This window comes from Cavia porcellus, unplaced genomic scaffold (genome assembly GCF_034190915.1).
Source record: "Cavia porcellus strain 051 isolate PalLab524CR breed Dunkin Hartley unplaced genomic scaffold, mCavPor4.1 scaffold_6, whole genome shotgun sequence".
Classification (NCBI taxonomy): Eukaryota; Metazoa; Chordata; class Mammalia; order Rodentia; family Caviidae; genus Cavia; species Cavia porcellus.
This window is the reverse complement of record NW_026947489.1, coordinates 39,252,931-39,274,495: the sequence shown is the minus strand read 5'-3', so window position 1 is coordinate 39,274,495 and position 21,565 is coordinate 39,252,931. Positions and strand designations below refer to the sequence as shown.

Below are 21,565 nucleotides of genomic sequence, written 5' to 3'. Positions count from 1 at the left end.
GTGGCACAAGTCTGGGATCACAGTACTCTAGGAAGCTGAGGCAGAAAGATCACAAGTTCAAGTCTCACCTGGGCTGTTGTGAGCCACTGTCTCAAAAATTAAAAAAGGGCTTTGCAGCTTGGTTTAATACCCAATGTCACAAAAGGAATAGGAGGAAAATCCATTTTAAAGCATTGTGGATCTCACACTGCCAGCTACACAGCTCCAAAGTCATGCTTTCCCCTGGGCTCCATGCTGTACAAGGTAGGACAAGCCTGGCATCTTTAACCAAGTGACTCAGGCTCCTTGAATCATTTCCCCATGATGGTTAATTCAGGTGTCAGACGGACCAGATTAAGGAATACCTAGAGAGCTGGTAAAGAAACTGGTGTGTGTCTGCATGTGTGCATGTATCTATGTGAGCTGGCGAACTAAATGGAGAAGATCCACTCTCAACATATAAGGAACATCCAGTTAGCCAGGGGACCAGACAAAAGAAAAAAGTAGAGAACACAGGGGCTGGGGATTTAGCTCAGAGCAGGCAGTCGTGAGTTTGATCCTTGGTACCGATAAAAATGAAAAAGACCAAAAAAATAAATAAATAAAAGTAGAGAACACACCTGTAGTCCCAGCTGCTCAGGAGGCTGAGGCAAGGGGACTGCAAGTTTGAGAACAAACTGCCATTAGCAAGATGCTGTTTTAGAATAAAATTTTAAAATGAAAAAGGAACAAAATTTAGCACTGAGCTTCCTGGATTTAACCCAGTCCCCAGAAATGGAGTGGAAGAGAGGCACATAAATATATGTATCTTTTTTCTCCTTAGATACCAAAACTAGACTCTCTAGCCTTGGAACTCCAGGACTTACATTAGCAGCCCCAGGTTCTGAGGTCTTTGGCTTTGGACTATTAGTCTTTGGTTCTGAAGATTCAGGATTTGATTTTGTTGCTTTTTTCATTTTACTTTTTGAGCAGGATCTTGCTATATAGTTCAGGCTGGTCTTGAATCTCTAGGTAGCTCAGGTTGGCCTCAAACTTGCAGTGATCCTACCTCACTGGAATCATAGGCATGTGCCACCGTGCCTGTCTTGAAGCTTTAGGATTTGGTCTGAGCCACACTACCAGTATTCTAGTCCTCCAGCTTCTAGATGGCCTGTCATAGGACTTCTTAATACCACAATGATATATCACCTAATTTTTTTGGCTACTACTAAAAAGACAAAAGGTAATGAGTGCTGACAAAGATGTAGAGAAAAGGGAACCCTCACACAGCATTGTTGGGAATGTTGATATGGACATTATGGAAAACAACATGGGATTTCCACAAAAATTTAAAAGTAGATTGACCATATAACCCAGTCATTCTTCTACTTGGTGAGTATACAAAGTAAATGACCACTTGGGTGTGGTGGCACACACTTGTAATCTCAGCACTTGGGAGGCTGAGGCAGGAGGATCACTAAAAACTGGAGGCCAACCTGGGTTACAAAGTGAGTTCAAGGTCAGTCTGAACTGCATAGTTGAGACTCTGTCCCAAAAAGACAAAAAAAAAAAAAAAAAGTAAAATCAGTATACATACTCCTATACTTATTATAGCATTATTCTCAATAACCCAGAAATACAAGGTGTGGTGGTTCACACCTATAATCCCAGCATTTGGGAGGCTGAGGCAGGAAGATTGCCAATGAGTTCAAGGACACCCTGAGCTACATACTGACTTCAAGGCCAGCCTGAACTACACACTGAGATCCTGTTTTAAACAAAAAGACAACAACAAATCAAGAAATAGAAACAACTAAAGTAGCTGGGTGTGGTAGCACACACCTATAATCTCACCACTCTGAGGCAAGAGGACTGCTGCAAATTCAAGGCCAGTCTTGGATACACAGTGAGTTCAAGGCCAGTCTGAACTACAAATCAAGACCCTATCTCAGAAACCAAACCAAACCAAACCAAACCAAACCAACAAAGGAAAAACCAAATTGTTCATCAACTGAAGAATAGATAAAGCAAATATGTCACATATATATATAATGTATACTACACAGCCATAAAAAGGAAATTCTCTTTGTGGTGTCATGAATGGAAATGGAAATCATTACATGAAATGAAATAAGGCCAGTACTATAAGGTAAATACCATATACTCCCACTCATTTGTAGAATATATAAAATTATTTCAAACAAATAGAAGTAGAATAGTTAGCAGAGGCCAAGAGGAGCTGAGGGCTGTTAGAGTATTCTGGCGCAATAGACAAGCAAAAGCACAAAATGAACAGGTTTATTGAGTTGAGGACGTGGGCAGCAGCACACAAGCCATGGCGGCTGGGCTGTCTCCTTCAGCCAGATACAGAGAGGCAGAGTGTTATATGACCTTTGACTGACATGGCGTATGGGGCGAATACTGATGACATGTGAGGAACTGATTGGAATTCTCTGTGCGTGCAAACAGGAAGGGGAGTAGCAATTAGGGCTGAAGAAGGAAGAGAAAGTGGTACGGTTCCCACTTTGGTCTTTCGCCACGTTAGAACACTGCCATAATTATGCAGTAATTTATACTAGGGTAAGAACCTTTCAAAGGCAAGGAGAGATGGGATAAAATTTGACCAATAAGTATAAAATTAGGATTGAGAAGTTTTAATATTTTAGCACATACAATGACTATAGATAACAATTATATATTGCATTTTCCATAATGCTACAAGCAAGGATTCTGAATATTTTCTTTATAAAGAAATGATAAAGATAGATATGGTTAACATTAAACATTATACATGTATAAATGCATTTAAACATCACATGGTACCTCATTATATTCACTTTTTAGGAAAAGCTTAGCTATAAGTTAGCAAAATCAAAAGAAATAAAAAAGGAAGAAAGTATAGAATCAACAATGTTTTTAAAGAAAAAAGCACAGAAAAAGTCAAAAAGCAATCAAACATAAAAAAACAACAAAAGCCAATGGATAACATCAACAACAAAAACAGAGTGATACAGAATGTAAAAACAAGATGATAGGAATTTTTTTTTTAAGATGATAGGAATTTAACAATGGGTGTCTTCAAATGTAACAATGGGTTACAAATGTAACAATGGGTTATTTTAAAAGTAGTTATTCAGGTAGAATAAACAAACTTCAAAACTCTATAGATAGGGCAGGTGTGGTGGTGAACACCTGTAATTCCAGCATTTAGGAAGTTGAGGCAGAAGGATCGAAGCCAGCCTGATCTGAACCTAATAAGTTGAAGGCCAGCCTGGACTATGTAGTGAGATCTGTGTTAAACACACACACACACACACACACACACACACACACACACACACACACACACACACCAAAGCAAGACAAACCAAACCATTCTCAGAGCTAGATGTGATTCTTAATGTCGTTTTCCACTGACTCCAGGATGTCTCCTATTTCTGCCTTTTTTGTTACCAAACCTCACTATGGGTTATGTTACTTTTTTTTTTTTTTTTTTTTTATCGGTACCGGGGATAGAACTCACGATCGCGCGCTTGCAAGGCAGGCGCTTATTCCGCCGAACTAAATCTCCAGCCCCTATTTTATTTATCTAACTTTAGTTGTTCCTGCCTCACTTGGCCCTCTAGTAAAAGTTACACAAAATTTTAATGTCAAGATTTCAACAAATCCTGAAACACAAAGTGACCCAATTTATAAGCGGATTGTCAAGGAAAGCCTCCAGTTTCCACGAATTAGAAAGAGCCCAAGGTGAACACGTACGCACTTTCAGGAATGAGCGCACAGCTAAAGTAAAGTGTGACTGGCGACTGCCTCATTCCTAATAGGGGTCAGAGCAGTCCAACTTCGCTTCCCGGGGAGGGGCGAAGGCTCAGAACGCCATTGGTGAGTTATCCATTGCTTGTTCCCGCCCTCCTAGGGGGCGGTAATGACAGCGTCCCAGTTTCCGGTTCCGGTAGCACCGGGAGCAGAGTCGAGATGGAGGAAGATGCGACTGGAGGCCCCCACTCGCTGGGTACGGAGGGTCGAGCCTGGGCTGCAGCCTAGAAGTCCGGACTTGGAGTGCGCCTCAGACGCAGGAGAACCTCCGGGGTCTGAGAAGGTGAGCCGTGGATTGGGGTGTCTGTCTGCCGCGGTCTCAGGAGACTGGGACCTGTCGGAAGGTAGTAGTGTTCGTGGTGCTGGGCTGCCGCGCCGTGGGATCCCGCCCTGCAGTTTAGGGATTGAAGGACAGTCCAGGGAAGCATCTGTTCCTGGTGCAGGAGTGTGAGATTCGTTGACAGTGACGAAGCGTGGAGAGGGTTAGATCTGAAGACTCGGTCTCAGCTACCGGGGACCAGGACAGACGATGCATAAAGGGGGTTGTCACATGGAGTGAGTGGAGAGGTTGTCACGTGATGTCGGTGATGCGTGATCCCGCGGGTACCTATGGAAGACCAATAAAGGCTTGATGAGATTCTCACCTAGTCTGAGGGAGATTATCTTAAAGGAGGGGTCAGCGGAGGCATCACCAAGGATGTCACATAGGGAATATATATTCAGTAGGAATGGTGGATAAACTTGAACATATATTCAACAGCCCAGGATGCATGACCTAGATACAGATGCAGATGCAGATGCAGGCAGATCAGAGGATGCTGGTCCCTATTCCCATCCCCAATTTGGGATCCATGGTTTTTTTTTTTAATTTAATTTAATTTTTTAATCTTTTTTGAGATGGGGTCTCCTATACAGTTCAGGCTGGCTCACTTTGTAGCCCAGGATGGTCTCGAACTCGCAACGTTCGTGCTGGGATTACAGGAGTGAGCCACCACACCCGGCTTCATGGTTGTTTTGTCATGAATTGTAGGAGGTGATTTTTTTGGAGACAGGACCTCACTCTGTAGTTTAGACTGACCTTGGACTTACTGTGTAGGTGAGGCTGGCCTTGAACTCAGGCTGATCCTCCTGCCTCAGTGTCCCAAGTACTGGAATTATATGATGAGCCACCACGCCCAGCTGGCCTAGAAGGTGCCTTTTTTTTTTTTTTTTTTTTTTTTGAGACAGGGTGTTGCTCTGCAGTTCAGGCTGTCCTTGAGCTTATTTTGTAGTCCAGACTGGTCTTGAACTTGCATCAATCCTCATGCCTGAGCCTCTTCAGAACTGGAATTGCAGGTGTACACCAAACCACCTCATCCCCATTTATTTTCTGAAGCAGGTCTCACTAAGTTGCCCAGGCAAGACTCAAACTTGTGGTCCTCATGCCTCAGCTTCCAGAGGTCTGCAAGTGCAGGTGTTTGTCACAACACCCAGGTTGCAATTCTTACAATAGTGACAATCCATAATAACTTTTTTTTTGTTTTTTTTGGTACTGGAGATCGAACTCATGATTTCATGCTTGCAAGGCAGGTTGTGACACTGAGCTACATCCTCAGGCCCCATAATAACCTACTGATCCTGTTAAAATGTTTGTTCTTATTCAGCAGATCTGTAGTACAACCTGAAATTCTCTATTTCTAGCTTGGGTGATGCCCAGTACTGCTGATCTGTGGACTACTCCACATGACAAAAACACAAAACACCGTTGAAACAGAAGTTTCTGCAATAACAGAAGTGATTTTCTGTTCACAAAATACTTTTTACAGATATTAGCTCCTATATGTTGCAGCACAAACTGTTATTCAAGCCATGGCAGGCTTTATTAATCCCACTTCACAGATGAAGAAACTGAGTATCAGTTAAGTGATTTAGTTCCAGTCTTACACTAGTAACAGAAGTGGAGCTCCAGTGTGGGTCTCTTGATGACAGCTGTTCATTCTGTTGTTTCCCAGTGGATACGTCCTTCTAAGCAGGACTCTCATCTTAGAACCTAGATGAACTTGTTTTGTGCAAGAAGAGTTGAAGTGGGAAAAATGTGTACACACTTGAGCCAGTATGTCTCTTTTCACTGGAGTAGTTTGTAGTGGGAATTTTGCCTCCGACAGTGGGACCATAGGTGTCACCTTAGGATTCCTCATCAGGAGATGCTGGTAGCTGGTGATTCAACTGTACAGGTTGAGGAGATGTCCTGAAAATCAAGTGCTGGAACAGAACCCTTCATCGTTCTGCCCTTCTGCCCTGTGTGCATGAAGTTTGCACATGGCCAGCAGGAAGCCCTCCTGCTTGAGCCTTGCTGTAATTGTCCTGTGACAACATGCGTCTGCTCAGCCACTGAGTCGCTTCACTAGCACACTGGAGAAGCAGAGGCAGCAATCACTTTCTGTGCACAGAGCTGAGAGAAGTTGCTGAGCAGCTGCATAACCAAGAGCCTGTGTTTAACTTTGGGTGACCTGTGGCCCTGAGGGTGTGAACTCTGCCTTCCACTGGTGGGAATGACTTGGCTTTCAACTGAACAGAGTGATTTCATGTTGGAGTTCTCAACTCCCAAGAAAGCAGGACAGAGGATAGAAGTCTTGGCTTGGATTCTACTTCCACCACTGACCAGCTGCATGACCTTGGGCCTGTTACATTTAATCCGTCCAGCTCTTTACCTTCTTCAGCAGAAGTGTTTAATATACACAGGCTAAGTTGCGAGGATTTGCAGGAGTTGGTAGGTATTCTCTAAGTCCTAGCATTTTCCTTACATATGCTGATCTGTCAGTGGTGTTGGAAATATTGTGACCACCTTCTCTTGCTTGGCTTAGAGGAGATGACCCTGCTGGACTGGCAGCTATCTTAGGCTGAGCCTGGAGAGGCTGGATCACCTGTGTTCACACCAAGTGGCACTCTATTTTAGGAGTTCTGCTGTCTGCAGATCCCCATCTCTAGCTGATTTCCCACAGCCTTGATTTCCTACTTTGGCCAACACCTGGTTTCTCTTTTCCCTTCTTCAAGCCAATATTCCCTTGTTTTCACTTTCACATGTATTCCTCCTGCCCTCATCTGGCTTCATCCTCCAGGAAGACTGTCTTGGTTCCATGTGTCTCTCCCTTTTCTCAGCTCTTAGGTAGCAGTTTGCACCAGGAGTAAGGCTACTTTTTATGGAAGTGATGCAGCCTAGCTCAGGGATTCCCCAAAAGCAAATCTTGCCTACCCTACTGATTTCCATCCAAACCAAGGACCGTTCCCATGGAACTGCTGAGCTTGAGTTGGGCCCTCAGCTGAGGAAGGTAGTTGAGGGTGGACTCTCAATAGATACTTGGTGTTGAGGTGGGATAGAAAAAATAAAGATTAATTTCAAAATCTTACGTTTAAGAAACCTGCAACTTCAGAACAATGAAAGTTACCCAGAGTTACCCATAGTCGTACTCCCTAGGCTTATTTGTGTCCATTTTCTTCTGGGCCCATGAAACCTAAAATTCCTTAATGATACTTTAAGTCCATAGCTTAGCTTAGTTGACAGAAACCTAATAAACAGACTTAGAGACTTAAAACAATGTTTTTAGGCAAAACATCATAGATCACCCACTTTCAAAACTAAAACAAAACAAATAATTCATCGGGCCCTAACTTTCTGCTATAATGTGGCCTGTTATCTTTGGTCTTTTTTTAACTTTTTTTTTTTTTTTCCATTTTTATCGGTACCAGGGATCGAATTCACGACCGCCTGCTTGCAAGGCAGGTGCTTATGCCGCTGAGCTAAATTGTCAGCCCCCTTTGGTCTTTTTTTGAGACAGGATTTCACTATATGGTTCAGGCTAGCCTTGAATTCACTTTGTGGTCCAGGCTGGCCTCAAACTTGGAGAGATCCTCTTGCCTCAATCTGGCTCGTTATCTTTGTACATGTGGATGGACCATCCTTTTCTTCTATAGACCAAGACGAAACTTTCTATAGATTCACAAGTTCTCCAGGTTTTCATTCCCCAAAAAATAGATATTCCCAACTCCAGAAAAGAATGCGTTTCATTCTCTGGGTACACACATGTCCTTCTAAATGCACACTTTTCTTCTAAATAAATCTTTTTGTGCCTCTTACTGACCAGTCCTAAAAGTTATCTTTCCATGCCAGGAGTCAACATGTATTCTCTGGATAAGGTAACTTCAAGTTCTTCACATCCTTTTTTTTTTTTCTGAAACTACTTTAGACCTTGTCCTGGGGTACTGTGAGGTTTGCTGCCAGAGCTGCTTGGTTTTTGTTTTTGTTTTTGACACACAGTCTTGACCTGAGCTCACTTTGTAGCCCAGGCTGGTCTTGAACTTTAAATGGTCCTCCTGCCTCAGCCTCCCAAGTACTGGGATTACAGGTGTGCACCACCACATCCAGCTCACAGCTGCTTGTGTGGGACGTTTCTGTCCTTTAGAATCCTCCTTAGGAGATGGTCACCTCCTTTCCCAGCTGTTATGGATTTCTCACTAAACTATCTGGGTAAAAATTTCCAGCATCTTACCAAACAATGGAGCATATGACATTACCATTAAGAATACTTCTGAGGGGGGCTGGGGATTTAGCTCAGCGGCATAAGCATCTGCCTTGCAAGCAGGTGATCGTGAGTTCGATCCCTAATACCGATAAAAAAAATACTTTTGATATATGATGTCTTCTTGTTTCACATTTCCTAAATGTGAATCTCCTGGTTTCGTATGATTATTACATTGGCAAGCTTATTATTTTGTTTAGGCGATGGATAAACTTACACATGGGCCCCATGTACATTAATTCACCCTGCTTTCTTTTCCTCTGTTTCTTATATACATTCCCCAGAAGGCTTGGATGTCTCCTGGAACAACCTGTGAGCTTCTTGAAAGCGGAATCTGAATTCTGTGTCCCTCTGCTACCTTCATTCTCTAGGTCTAAGGTTGTGGTCTGTGTGATTAGGGTTGAAAGTACAGGGTCAAGGGGCTGGGGATTTAGCTCAACGGCATAAGTGCCTGCCTTGCAAGCAGGCAGTCGTGAGTTCGATCCCTGGTACTGATAAAAATGAAAAAGAAAAAAAAAAAAAAAAAGTACAGGGTCACATCTGTCCTCCACCCCGTGGTTTTCAGGCTCTTCAGGTAAACTATAGCTATCAAGTGGTTGTTTTCTCTTTCTACAGTCAATTATCTAATAACCTGAAGAGGACTCTGGCCTTTGGCCTGTTCCTGGCATCCCCCTTCTCTCCCTGAAGCTGGGCAGGTGGTAGTGGTGCCGTGTGGCATGAAAGCCCCACTCATACTGGAGAAAATGCAAGTGCCGTGAATGTTTAGGGGAGCTCAGAAGGGTCAGTGCGGGAATCCAGCAGTAAGAGTCAGCTGGTGAGTGGCACTTAGAGGCACCCGCTGGAGAGGAAAGGCCCAATGTGGGGCATCCTCAGTGAGCCCAGGAACCTTCAGGAACCTCCTCAGTCTCCCTTAGTGGGGTCACCTAGGTCCTGCAGGTGGTTGGCTTGAATGGTCCCTGCTATGCCACCATGGCTTGGACAGAGAGTTTAGGGTTCATGCTTCTCTAAGCTGGGGCAGGAAGCTGAGGTTTGAGTAGAGCCAAAGGAGGCACCAGTGAGGAGTGGTTTATGAAGGAGGGGATCTGAGTTGGGAAGGGACTGGTCAAGGGCAATGAGAGGGCAGAAGAATGCTGCTGGTCTGTGCAGGGCAGGAATGGGCAGAGCCAGGTGAAGTCTAAGAGGAGATGAAGCCTGAGGAGAGGGGTTTTGGCATCTAGCCAGGAGGAGAGAGCACAAAGTCCTGACCCCTTTCCTCCCATCCCTGCACCCCGCCCGCATCCCAGCTCTTCAGGCATAATGGAGGACAAACGCAACATCCAGATCATTGAGTGGGAACACCTGGACAAGAAGAAGTTCTACGTGTTTGGCGTGGCCATGACCATGATGATCCGTGTCAGTGTCTACCCATTTACCCTCATCCGCACGCGACTGCAAGTTCAAAAGGGAAAGAGCCTCTACCATGGGACCTTTGATGCCTTCATCAAGATTCTACGAGCAGATGGTGTGACCGGCCTATACCGGGGATTCTTGGTCAACACTTTCACCCTTATCTCTGGCCAGTGTTATGTTACCACCTATGAACTCACTCGGAAGTTTGTAGCTGACTACAGTCAGAGCAACACAGTCAAATCACTGGTGGCTGGTGGCTCAGCCTCTCTTGTGGCCCAGAGCATCACTGTGCCCATCGATGTGGTATCCCAACACCTGATGATGCAGCGCAAGGGTGAGAAAATGGGCCGCTTTCAGGTGCGTGGGAACCTAGAAGGACAAGGGGTTGTTGCCTTTGGCCAAACTAAGGACATCATCAGGCAGATCCTGCAGGCCGATGGGCTTCGTGGCTTCTACCGAGGCTATGTGGCTTCACTGCTTACCTATATTCCAAACAGTGCTGTCTGGTGGCCCTTTTATCACTTCTATGCAGGTAAGCCGGGCCAGGAAGGTTGGGGCGGAAGGGACAGCATTGCTCTGTGATGTTGGAGTGGAAGTGAGCTTTAATGGGGGGATGGGCTATTCACTTGGCAAATGGTTGACTCCAGCGGGATTCAAAGGTGAGTTAGATGTGATCCTTGCCTTCAAGGAACATACAATGTAGTGAAGGGGACAGATGAAGTAGATAGACACAGAACAGTGTATTGCATATGTTGTGGTGCACTGGAATTGACTTGAGGTAGCAGAATATGGGCAGAGAAGTGGGAGGTGCTGGGAGGACGAAAGCTGTCAATTATTTGGGGTTTGAAGACACATTGATGGATAATTGTGAGCTTTCAAGTTGGGTGTTTTTCTTCGCATTGTTGAACACAAATCTGATAGAACATTAAATCTTTTGACTTCTATAGTATGTCTTGTTAACAAGACATTTTACTCAAAATGTTTTCAGAAGTTGGGATTAGTAGGTCAAAAGATAATGTTTTACCCTTTTCCTTTTTTTTCTTTTTTTTTTTTTAAATTTTTTTACCCTTTTTCTTTTCAAATTTTATTTTTTATTAGTATGTGTTTGTAGTACATAATGATTACATTGCTCATGGGGAGCTGATACATATACATAACACATCTGAACTCTTCTAATCCCCTTCCCCTCCCTTCCTTCTACCATCCCTCTATCTCTTGGTCCTCTTCCCTTTTGCAAAAGATCCATCTCCCCCTATTTCCTGTTATGTAAAATAATAACTTTTTTTGTTTTTTGTTTTTTTGAGACAGAGTCTCACTATGCAATTCAGGCTATCCTTGAGCTCACTTTGTAGCCCAGGCTGGTCTTGAACTCACAATAATCCTCCTGCCTCAGCCTCCTAAGTGCTGGGATTGCTGGGATTACAGGCGTGTACTATCATACCCAGCCCAAGAATAACATTTTTTGAGGCCTCTCAGTAGACATTCTGCTAGATTGCATTCTGAAAGGGCAAAGCCATAGGATGATCTGAGTGAGCCTGCTGTCCACTTCCTAGGATAACTGTCCTGCCCAGCTGTAGGATATCTCTGCTTGCAGCCTCCCTACTCACTGCCACTGGCTCCTTACCTTTTGCAGTGGGCATTTTTGTCCTTCCATCTGACACTTTGAAATTACTTTCTCAAGGAAAGATATGAGACTATTTTATAACTTTCTTCTTTTCTAATAAATGTACTTGGTGTTAAAAAAAAATTACTTTGTAACCTGAAATCATTTTGTTTCTGTGGCACTGTCCTTTTTTACTGCTTTTTCTGTTTTTTGATTATATATTCTTTTTGCCATCTCCATTTCTTCTGTTTAGCACAATCTTTCATCTGGATTATTTAGTAAAAACTTGGATTCCTGAGCTGGGGATGGTGGTGCACACTTGTGATCTCAGCACTTGGGAGGCTGAGGCAGGAGCTTAGCCATTTATCAAGACCCTGTCTCAAAATGAAAAAAATTATAAAAGTCAGGAATGCAGTTCCGTGGTAGAGCAGCCCTGGGTTCCCTCCCCAGTGGCAAAAACAAACTGAACCAAACCAAAACAAAGCTTCCCAGGAAATGTGAATGTTTTCTCTGCAGTCTGTATCTGTCCTTGTTTGATTTTGTTTTCCTTGTTTCCAACATCTTTCCATTCTCAGACTGCAGGTATTCTGGCTGTTGGACCTCTTGACAGTGACATGTTACTCACTTATAGATGTTTCCTCTTGTTCTGTTGTGCCTTTCATCACCTCGTTCAGTGGCTGGTGAATCATAAATTCTCAGTAAATATGTTCCCTTCGTATGTGTAGATTGGTTGTTTTCACTCTGTTTTGGCTTACATGGGCATTTAGAATAAATCCACTTTTTCCCCCACCATCCACACATCTGCAGAGGAGCCTGACCCCTGTCTGCTGGCCCTCTCCTATTTGTGCACTCTACTTCCTGGCCCTGGTCCATCCTTGGCCATTGTTTCAGGTCTGGTGCACATCAAGTTCTGTTATGCCCCAGGGCCTTTGCAGATGGTATCCTGTCTGCCTGGGACACCTTTCCTCTGTTCTTTAGTAGCTGGCTCCTTCTCAGGCTTCAAGGCTCAGCTTTGCAAAAAAATACTTCTCTTCCTTCCCTATTAGAAAGAGGGCTCTTTCAGTTTTCTATTTTAGCACTTTATTTCCTTCCTAGCACTTCTCATAATTTGCAGTATTTTATCCCAATTTCCAGGTTCCAGGTTCCTAATTACAAGTTTTCATTTGCTTGTTTGTTTCATTTTTTGGGTACTAAGAATTGAACTCACAACCTTGTACTTGTAAGGCAGGTGCCTCCGGACTGAATGTAAGTTTTTTTTGAGAAAGGGTCTCACTATGTAGCCACACTGGCCTCAAACTCAAGGCAATTCTCCTGTCTCAGCTTCCCAAGTGCCAAGATTACAAGTGCACATCACCATACCCAGCTCAGAATATGTTTTATGCAGACATTTCCTTGTTTCACATCTGATATCACAGTGCCTGGTGTTTAAGAAGCATTGAATAAATATTCATTTATATTATTTGCCCCACTTTCATTTAATCAGGAAGGACTTAAACCATGTTGGTCTGAGCTCATCTGCCTGTAGATAATAAGTGCTCAAGAAATTGTGTCTTTTTGCGGGGGGTGGTACCAGGAATTGAACTCAGGACCTCATGCTTACCAGACAAGTGCTGTGCTACTGAGCTATATCCCTGACTTTCTCCTTTCCTCTCCTCTCCTCTCCTCTCCCCTCCCCTCCCCTCACCCTCTCCCCTCTCCCCTCCCCTCTTTCCTTTCTTCCTTCCTTCCTTTCTCTCTCTTTCTTTTGTAGTACTAGGAATTGAAACCGGGGCATTTGCCTTGAGCAACATCTCCAGGCCTGTTTAATTTTTTTTTTTTAATTTTTAGTTTTGAGACAAATGCTTGCTAAGTTCCCAGACTGGCATCAAATTTAGTGATCCTCACATTGCAGCCTTCAGAAGTATTTGGCTTCCAGATACATACCACCATTCCTGCCTCAATAAACATTTGCTTCCTCTCTTTAATGGAGATGAAGGAAAGACATGGACTCTTCATCACTCTTTTTCCTTCCTTCCTTTTTTTTTATTTTAAAGAGGGTAAAACTAAACAAACAAAAAAATAGAACAAAGCAGATCAGAAGAAAACAATGTAAGTGACACAGATTTCAAAGCAAGACAGCAGATCTACAGTGGCTACCATAATGTGTCTGTTTTCTTCTAAATAGTTGTCTGTATCTTCACACACAATGAATTCATACAAAACAGCATAAAACTGATCAGAACAGAGTAATGAAGACTTTACAGGCCTTCAAAACCAGACAATAGGAAAATCAACAATGGCTGCCATGATGTCTCTTGTTCTCTTCAAAATAGCTGTCCGTACCTTTATGTATGTTGAAGTTAAACAACACAGAACCGACTAAAATCACTCTGAACAAAGAATAAAAGCATTATTGGATTTCACAGCATGATGATACAGAATCAGCAGTGGATACCATAGTGTCTTTTTTTTTTCGTTTTCTTTTTTTTTTTTTTTTTTTGGTACCAGGGATCGAACTCATGATCTAGCCCTTGCCAGGTAGGCGCTTATGTCGCTGAGCTAAATCCCCAGCTCAGTGTCTTTTTCTTCATAGTAGCTGTTCATTTCATCACACATAATATAATTATTTCTCATAAAAGTTCTACAGCTGTATAAGCCTCTACATGTGTGCCTATCCTTTCTGTATTAGAGAGAAAAACAAAATAAAACAGATTACTAGAAAAACAAGAAACAAAAAAGACAAATAAATAACAATAGCAAAGAGCCCAAAACAATGACAATATATAAAAACGAGGAGGTAGAAACACAACTAAGGTTGTTATTTAAATAGTCATCTTCGGGGCTGGGGATTTAGCTCAGCGGCATAAGCGCCTGCCTTGCAAGCAGGCAGTCTTGAGTTCGATCCCTGGTACTGATAAAAATGAAAAAGACAAAAAAAAAAAAAAAAAAATATATATATATATACATATATAGTGATCTTCAAGAGTTCCTCAGATCACCAGACACAAACATACAAAGTTGTTTCAGTCCTAAGAATGTTAGCTGTTTTCCAAGATCTTACAGGATTTGTAGCACAATCATCTTAGCTATCCTAACCTTTTTCCTATTTTCATCCTTTGCTTAAGCCCTGGGAAGGTGACACATAGTGAAATTAGAACAAGAATCTCAGCCCACTGCAGCTTGTAGGCCTACAGCCAGAGCAGGTGGGCCCACAGAGACAGGCAGAGCCAGTCCTTGATGCTACAGTCTGATTGCAAAATACCTTCTTTGTGGGAGAAACTGGGCCCATGGGGCACAGCCAGCAGTTCACATTGTTTCTGTTTACAGGACTCTGGGGAAGAAGGAGATCAGAAACTAGGGGAGAGGTGGTTTTGGCAGGGTTTAAGGAATTTTCTCTGCCATCTGGGACTTCATGGCCTTTATTTTTACCCTGCCAAATCCCTGTACTTCTTCTATCTTTAGTTGTGTGACCACAAACTACCAAAACTCAAAACACTTAGGGGGAAAAAAATCCTTAAAGGTATGGTGATTTATTGTAGGAGAGGAGAGAGGGAATCACTGAGATGCAAGGTTTTTACATCCCATTTCACTCAGAGTAAAAGCATGATTCCTCTGTGAGGTGGCCTCAAGGTTATAAAGTGGTTTTCCTGTTGGTTTTCATTTACTTTTCTTTCTCTCATTTATTCTCTTCCAGGCTACTAGACTTGGTGGCCCTGGGATACTTCTACCTCTGGGCCTTTGCATAGGGTGTTATCTTGTGGTTGAAAGCTCTTTCCCTAGAACCATCTGGCTTGCTTTTACTCAGCTCTCTCGCCTGCCTTACTTGGAAGGGTTCTTGGACTGGGGATATAGCTCAGCAGCACAAACACCTGCCTGGCAAGTGCAAGGTCCCGAGTTCAATTCTCAATACAAAAAACAAAAAACATGTTCTTAGATGGGCACCCATGTCTACTGTGTTTAAAATGACAGTCAGGGCCAGGATAATCTCTGGGCCAGCATAAGCACCTGCCTGGCAAGTGTCATGTTGTGAGTTCGATCCCCACTACCAAAAAAAAAATTAAAATGACAATCCTGTCCCTTACTCTGCTTTGGTACTCCCTCCCTCTTTTATGCTTTATTTTTACCTTCTGGATCAGCATGTACTTTCTAGCATGGCTATGTATTTTGCTTTTTTATTTGGCTGTTGTCTGTATTCCCCCAGATTATGAATTTCCTCAGTGCAGGAATTTGAGGCTCTTTTACTCACTATTAAATCCTCAGGACTGGGGTTGACCAGTAGTGCTCAATAAATCTTTGTTGAATAAATGAATGAACTTTTGTCTTTCACCTTCAGAAGGTAAAGGCACATTTAATTGCGAGCAGTGGGAATGAATGAATCTGGGTACCAATCCATCATCATTAGCATTTTGAGAAGTCAATTCTTCTTTCTTGATATAGGCCAGCGCAAAGCTCTTACTGTAGGATAAGACTTTGCATTTTAATATTAATGGTTTCATTTGTGAAAACACAACGCTCCCAATTTGAAAGCTAGGGAAAGGTATGTGGCGTGCAATGAAACACCCTCTTGCCCACAGCAGTCGTCCAGTTCCAGGGGACAGACATTGTCACAGTTTTTCATCTATCCCAGCAGACTTTTTCAGTGCATAACTAAGCAGATCTGCAGTGTGTGCCCCTGCAGCCCATGAGTTGAGAGGAGCAGAGCAAGAGGTGTACAATTTTTACTTCAAGAAGGATTTTTCTGTCCATTGGATGAAAGGAGTCAGAGAAGTTTGGAGATCCCTTTTTCCAGGGGACTCTTGTCCTGTTTAAATGGGTAATATCACCAAGATGACTTCTGGGAGGGGCCTGAGATATGTAATACTTTTTGTTGGCTGCAGGTGGAAATAGAGAGGAAGGCTGGGAGTTACAGGTGTAAGGGTAAAAGATGGAGGGCTTGTCAGGGTTGTTAGTGCCGGCGAATGGAAGCAGCAGCAGGCACAGGAAGAGTAGGCGGTGGTATCTCGTGTCTTGAGGCATTGTCTCTCCCTGGGTTCCAGAGCAACTCTCGCACCTGTGCCCTAAGGAGTGCCCTCACATCATCCTTCAAGCCATCTCCGGGCCCCTTGCTGCAGCCACTGCCTCCATCCTCACCAACCCCATGGATGTCATCCGAACCCGAGTGCAGGTAAAACCGGTCCCCTCTGAGCCTCTTCCGGGAGAAGCCATTGGAAGATGGTCTTTGGCCTTCTGGTCAGCCAGGCCCATGCTGTACTTACCATCCACAGAAAGCAGCCAAACACTTGTCTGCTGCCTCGCATGCCTCCCTGTTACACGCACCTGCCTCCAGGATTTCTAACTGTTTCTTCCAGCTGTCCACTGGAATCCTGTTCTATAGCCTGTAAACTATTCTTTCCCATCTTACACGTTTGTGCTTTATAGAAATACTGATTTCGCTTGCTTCCTAAGTAGTTTTTCCACTAGGGCTGTCTATGGAAACCAACAGTTTTTAAATAGCTTTCACAGATTGGGCTGTGTGGGCTCAGCAAAAACACTGACAGCCTATGGTAGTGCTGTCCAGGAATGAGAACCTCTGTCTTCAGTCAGCTGAAAGACTTTTCTTTCACCTGGAAATAGAACCTGATAGTATATGGTATGCCAAGGGAAGGTTTTACTGTGTGAAGTTTCAGATGGAAATCAAAAGGAGATTTTAATGCTGGATTTGGGTACCTTAGGAAGAACGGAGGAGAATTAAGAAAAATGTACAGGGTGGTATGGTCATTCTAACTGAATGGTGAAAAGAGGAGGGAAAGAAAAGACCCTTAGTAAGTAGGGGAGCTGAGTAAAGCATGCCTGTAGTTCCAGCTACTTGGGCGGCTGAGGCAGGAAGATTGCTTGAGCCCCAAAATTTGATACCAGTCTGGAAATTATAGGGAGACCCCTATATGAAAAAAATGAAATCAGTAATCAACAAAGCCAGTTGTGGAGAAAGTCAGTTTCTCTGCTATCAGAGTGTCAGAAAGGGGATATACAGCAAACAGGTATTTTTGTCCTTAGGAAAGAACGCTGCCATAACATTTGAAAATGAACACATTGCTGGGTATGGTGGCAAACGTCTATAGTCCTAGCACTTGAGAGCCTGAGGCAGGAGGATTGATTGCCTCAAATTTTTGAGGCCAGCCTGGACCACATAGCAAGACCATGTCTCAAAAAGGAAAAGAAAATGATCACATTGGTGTTTGAATGGTTTGTAGCAAAAGTGCAAGGGTCAGACTTCAGTCTTCTCAGGCTGGTGTTCTGGAGGAGAAAGGGGAAAATGGTAGGTCTCCAGTGTGAGGGGCACTCCAGCTGGAGGTAAGGGGCTAAGAGGAGCTGTGAGTAAGAGGGAGCCTTCGCTGCCAGGTGTGGTGGTACATGTCTGTGATCCCGGTACTTGGGAGCCTGAGGAGGCGGGAGGATAGCAAGTTTGAGCCCAGCCTGGGTTACATGGTGAGTTGGAGATCAATCTGAATGACATAGGGAGACCTGTCTCAAAACAGAAACAAAAAAACTCAGCCTGAGATCAAAGGTGAAAAGCACTCAGTCCAGAGAACGCCACAGTCAGCTCTGTAGCTCAGCTAATGATGTTAACAGGTAACACTGAGCACTTGGTGTGTGTCAGGTACTGTTGGCAGCATTTATAAATATTAGTTTCTTTTTATCCAAAACAACTTCATTAGCCAGGTGTGATGGCGCATGCTTGTAATCTCATCTCAGCACTTGAGAGGCTGATGCAGGAGGATTGCCATGAGTTCAAGGTCAACCTGGGCCACATAGATCCTGTCTCAAAAAACATCAAAAACAAAAACAACTTCATGGTATAGGTATTGCTGCCACTGTTTTATATTTGAGGACACTGAGGTACAGAAGCATTAATTATCCAATGTTGTACTGTAAGCTAGGGGGCAAACTCCAAACTCATGTAGTCTGGCACCTGACCTCACAGTAAGCCGCTGTGCTGTGCTGCCCCCCAGCAGCACAATGTAGCCCTCTGACTTCCAGTCTAGGTCTCCCCACTTGTACCTGAGGCAGAGCAAGATGGGGCAGAGGGGCTTTGACTCCAACAGTGATCCACTATCATGTGGACTTTTGCAGGTTGAAGGCAAGAGCTCCATCATTTTGACCTTCAGACAGCTGATGGCAGAAGAGGGACCTTGGGGCCTCATGAAGGGCCTCTCAGCCAGAATCATCTCAGCCACGCCCTCCACCATTGTCATCGTGGTGGGATATGAGAGCCTCAAGAAACTCAGCCTGCGCCCTGAGCTGGTGGACTCAAGACACTGGTAGGCACAGCAGGCTGAGTAGCTTGCTGTTTCCAACACTACACTGAGCTGGGGCAAAGCAGGGGAGCGAACGCCCTCTGATGTACCCAACCCATCCCTAGCCCTGCGTGGGGCTAGGTGGCCTGTTTAGGACTGGGGCAAAGACTTTGAACTGCTCTTGCTGAAGAGGATCCACGCCTGGCTCACCTGCCCCTACTAAGTGTAATTCTCCTCCTGAACTGGACTGCCTCATTCAGCGGCCCTGAGGACCCCACCCCCTCCATCCTGCTGGCTCTCTCCCTGGCTTCCTTGTGTCTGTCGTGAGGTACTGAGAAGAGCCTTGCACACAGCTCGCTTAGGACTACTGGTTCCTCCTCTTGGGTTTTCAGCCCAGACTCTTAAGCAGCTGCTCCCAGCCCTCTCCTGCCCCATCTCTTACACTTGCTTTTTTAAAATTTGGAAATGAGTTGCTTCTTCCTGTCCCTTAGGGCAAGTTGCTAGGCACTTTCACACAGGGAGTATGGCTTTGTAGAACCCTCATCCTCTCTTTAGGGGAGTTACTAGGATAGAGAGAAAAGTTGATAGTTTATTTTGTGCGTGTGTTTTTTAAGCATCTGTGAACTAAACTATTGTCTTATTCCGCTAGGGCACCAGTCGTGCTGTCAGAGCCTCCCCCTTCCTCAGACAGGTAGAAAATGTCACATAGCTTTTTCCTCAGTCCCAGATTCCTGTCCCTTCTGTATCCTTTCAGCATCCTTTCAGTGCCAGCAGCCCTCGTGCAGTATGAGCTTTTGACTTCCCCAGGCCCATATGACTACGGTGGGCGGCACAATTCTAAGTAGCACAGGCTGTGTGGAGTACACTGAACTTGGAGCACCACCTTGAAAAGTCAGGTTGAGAGAGCAGTTGGTTTAGAAAGTGACAAAAGGCTGGCTCTATGTCACCTATCACATTTCCTCAGGCCACTGAGCCAAGCCTAGGAGAGAACAGGGGAGGTTCTCACTGAAGGCAGTCATGACACATACGTATATACCCCAGCTGCTCAGATTCACAGCCACAGATGTTAAGCTGCTCTTTAAGGTGTGGAACGTTTTTGTTTTCTTCCCCCTGGATATGCAGAGTCTTCCTAGCCATGGTACCCAGTGCTTGAAGAAAATAAAGAATAGGTCAGGAAGTCACCCAATACTAGGACCACTGCATTCACCAGCCAGATACTGCCAAGATTATCTGAGATGCTCTCCTCAGGAGCTTAGAGGTGGCACTCCTTCCCTGCCTCATTTTCCCTGCTCCACCTCCGCCACCAAGCCTGTTACCAGCCGAAAGTGCTGTAAATCGAATGGGAAGACAGTCAAGCTCTGCCTTCCTATCTGAGACATTTAGCCTGGATGACCCTTAAGCCTTTTTAATAGTCCCAGCCCAGGAAAGGCCATGTGCCGATTTGAAAGGTGCTAGCTACCTGAAGCCTTGATTTCTTATGGTTGTACCATGTTCTTCTACCCTGGCCAGGAAAGGATCTGAAAAGCATACTTCTTTTCTTTTCAAAACCATATTTCTTAAATTTACTTTTTTTTTTGTCTTTTTTCCTTTTTATCGGTAGCGGGCATCGAACTCACGACTGCCTGCTTCCAAGGCAGGCGCTTATGCCGCTGAGCTAAATCCCCAGCCCCCAAAACCATATTTCTTTACCGTTATTTCCACTCCTTATCTTGGACCCTTTTTTTTTTTTTTTTTTTTTTTTGTGGTACTGGGAATTGAACTCAGGACCTTGTGCTTGCCAGTCAGGCACTGTGCCACTGAGCCATATCCCCAGCCCCTTGGTCCCATTTTAAGTTTTTTCCCATTTGTTTCTTCCTGCGCTTTGTCAAGAGATTGCTTCAATTTCTAGTCACAAATAGCCAAACAAAGAGTTGAGGCCACAGATCATTTGAATACCCCCCCCCACAAGGTCTTAACTATGCAGTTCAGGCTGGCCTTAAGCTTACTTTGGAGCCTAGGCTGGTCTTGAACCTGCAAAGATCCTCCTGCTTCAACCTTCCAAGTGTTGAGATTACAGGTGTGCATCACCTCTGATGTCCCCTCACCTCTTTAACCTGAGAACCACCAATAATATAATGGAGCAAGGGCCTTCCTCTTTAAGCTTTTCCTAGTAAGACCTCTAGATTGGTTTTTTTAGTTTCACATCTTTTTCCTTGTCTTCCATCCTTTCCCTCACAGTGGCAGAGTGGGTAAAGGATCATGGACAGGCCAGGCATAGTGGCACAAGCCTGGACACCCTAGCGCTTGGAAGTCTGGAGCCAGAGGAGCACAAATTTGAGGTTGGCTAGAGTAGAGTTCAATGCCCGTCTCGAAGTATGGACAGCAGTGTTCCTCTCTCCCAGACTCCTTCCCTCTGATTCATTTTCCCTGCGCAGCATTTCAGTCTTTTATCTCACTCATTCGTAGTCATTTTTTTTTTTTTTTTTTTGTCTTTTTCGTTTTTATCGGTACCAGGGATTGAACTCACGACTGCCTGCTTGCAAGGCAGGCACTTATGCCCCTAAATTAAATCCCCCCCCCATTTTCTTTTAATAGTTTAGGAACTGGGATTGGATTTACAGTACGTCGTGGTGAGGATGGTACAATGGACTTCCTGTTTTCCTAAAACTGGAGACCAAAGCAGCTGGAAGTTTTAATGTGTTGGCTGGTAACCAAAACTAAAAAAAACACATACATACAAAAACAAAACCTGGAGAGACTGAGACCGGCAACCTGACTGGAATACTTAAGGACAGGGGAATGAAAATGCTAATTCATTTAAAATGGTAAAATGGACTCTTGTGAATACTATACTAGCGAATATTCTATGTTGCACTGTACGAAGTCTCTAAAGTGTAATTAAAAGTTTTTACTGACCCCATGGACTTTGGTTTGCCAGTATTTTCCGGGTTAAGGAGAGAGCACTGCACGTTAGCGCGCCGCTTGCTTAGCTACCCGTACGTCCGCCTCCC

At 44.2% G+C, this 21,565-nt stretch overlaps 1 protein-coding gene across 7 annotated transcripts; it reads left to right on the top strand.

Annotated features, from left to right (window-relative positions):
- The first annotated feature begins 3,885 nt into the window (after window positions 1-3,885).
- On the top strand, window positions 3,886-21,474 carry Slc25a44 (solute carrier family 25 member 44). Of its 7 annotated transcripts, none has more exons than XM_063250395.1 (5): window positions 3,888-4,057; window positions 5,455-6,523; window positions 9,614-10,251; window positions 16,338-16,465; window positions 18,412-21,474. In XM_063250395.1, exons 3-5 carry the CDS (start codon window positions 9,627-9,629, stop codon window positions 18,601-18,603), a joined length of 945 nt encoding a protein of 314 aa, XP_063106465.1. In that variant the 5' UTR covers window positions 3,888-4,057; window positions 5,455-6,523; window positions 9,614-9,626; the 3' UTR covers window positions 18,604-21,474. The 7 variants fall into 7 exon arrangements, with proteins under 7 accessions (XP_063106468.1, XP_063106469.1, XP_063106465.1 ...); XM_063250394.1 differs by having other exon boundaries at window positions 8,615-10,251; XM_063250396.1 differs by having other exon boundaries at window positions 5,421-6,523; window positions 8,615-10,251.
- Window positions 21,475-21,565: the final 91 nt, after the last annotated feature.

Bases quoted from the DNA above. Each gene is read 5' to 3' on its own strand.
- Slc25a44 (XM_003475627.4), top strand. From the start codon at position 9,627: ATGGAGGACAAACGCAACATCCAGATCATTGAGTGGGAACACCTGGAC. The intron at 10,252-16,337 runs GTAAGCCGGGCC...CCTGGGTTCCAG, and splicing joins CTTTTATCACTTCTATGCAG to AGCAACTCTCGCACCTGTGC. The intron at 16,466-18,411 runs GTAAAACCGGTC...GGACTTTTGCAG, and splicing joins TCATCCGAACCCGAGTGCAG to GTTGAAGGCAAGAGCTCCAT.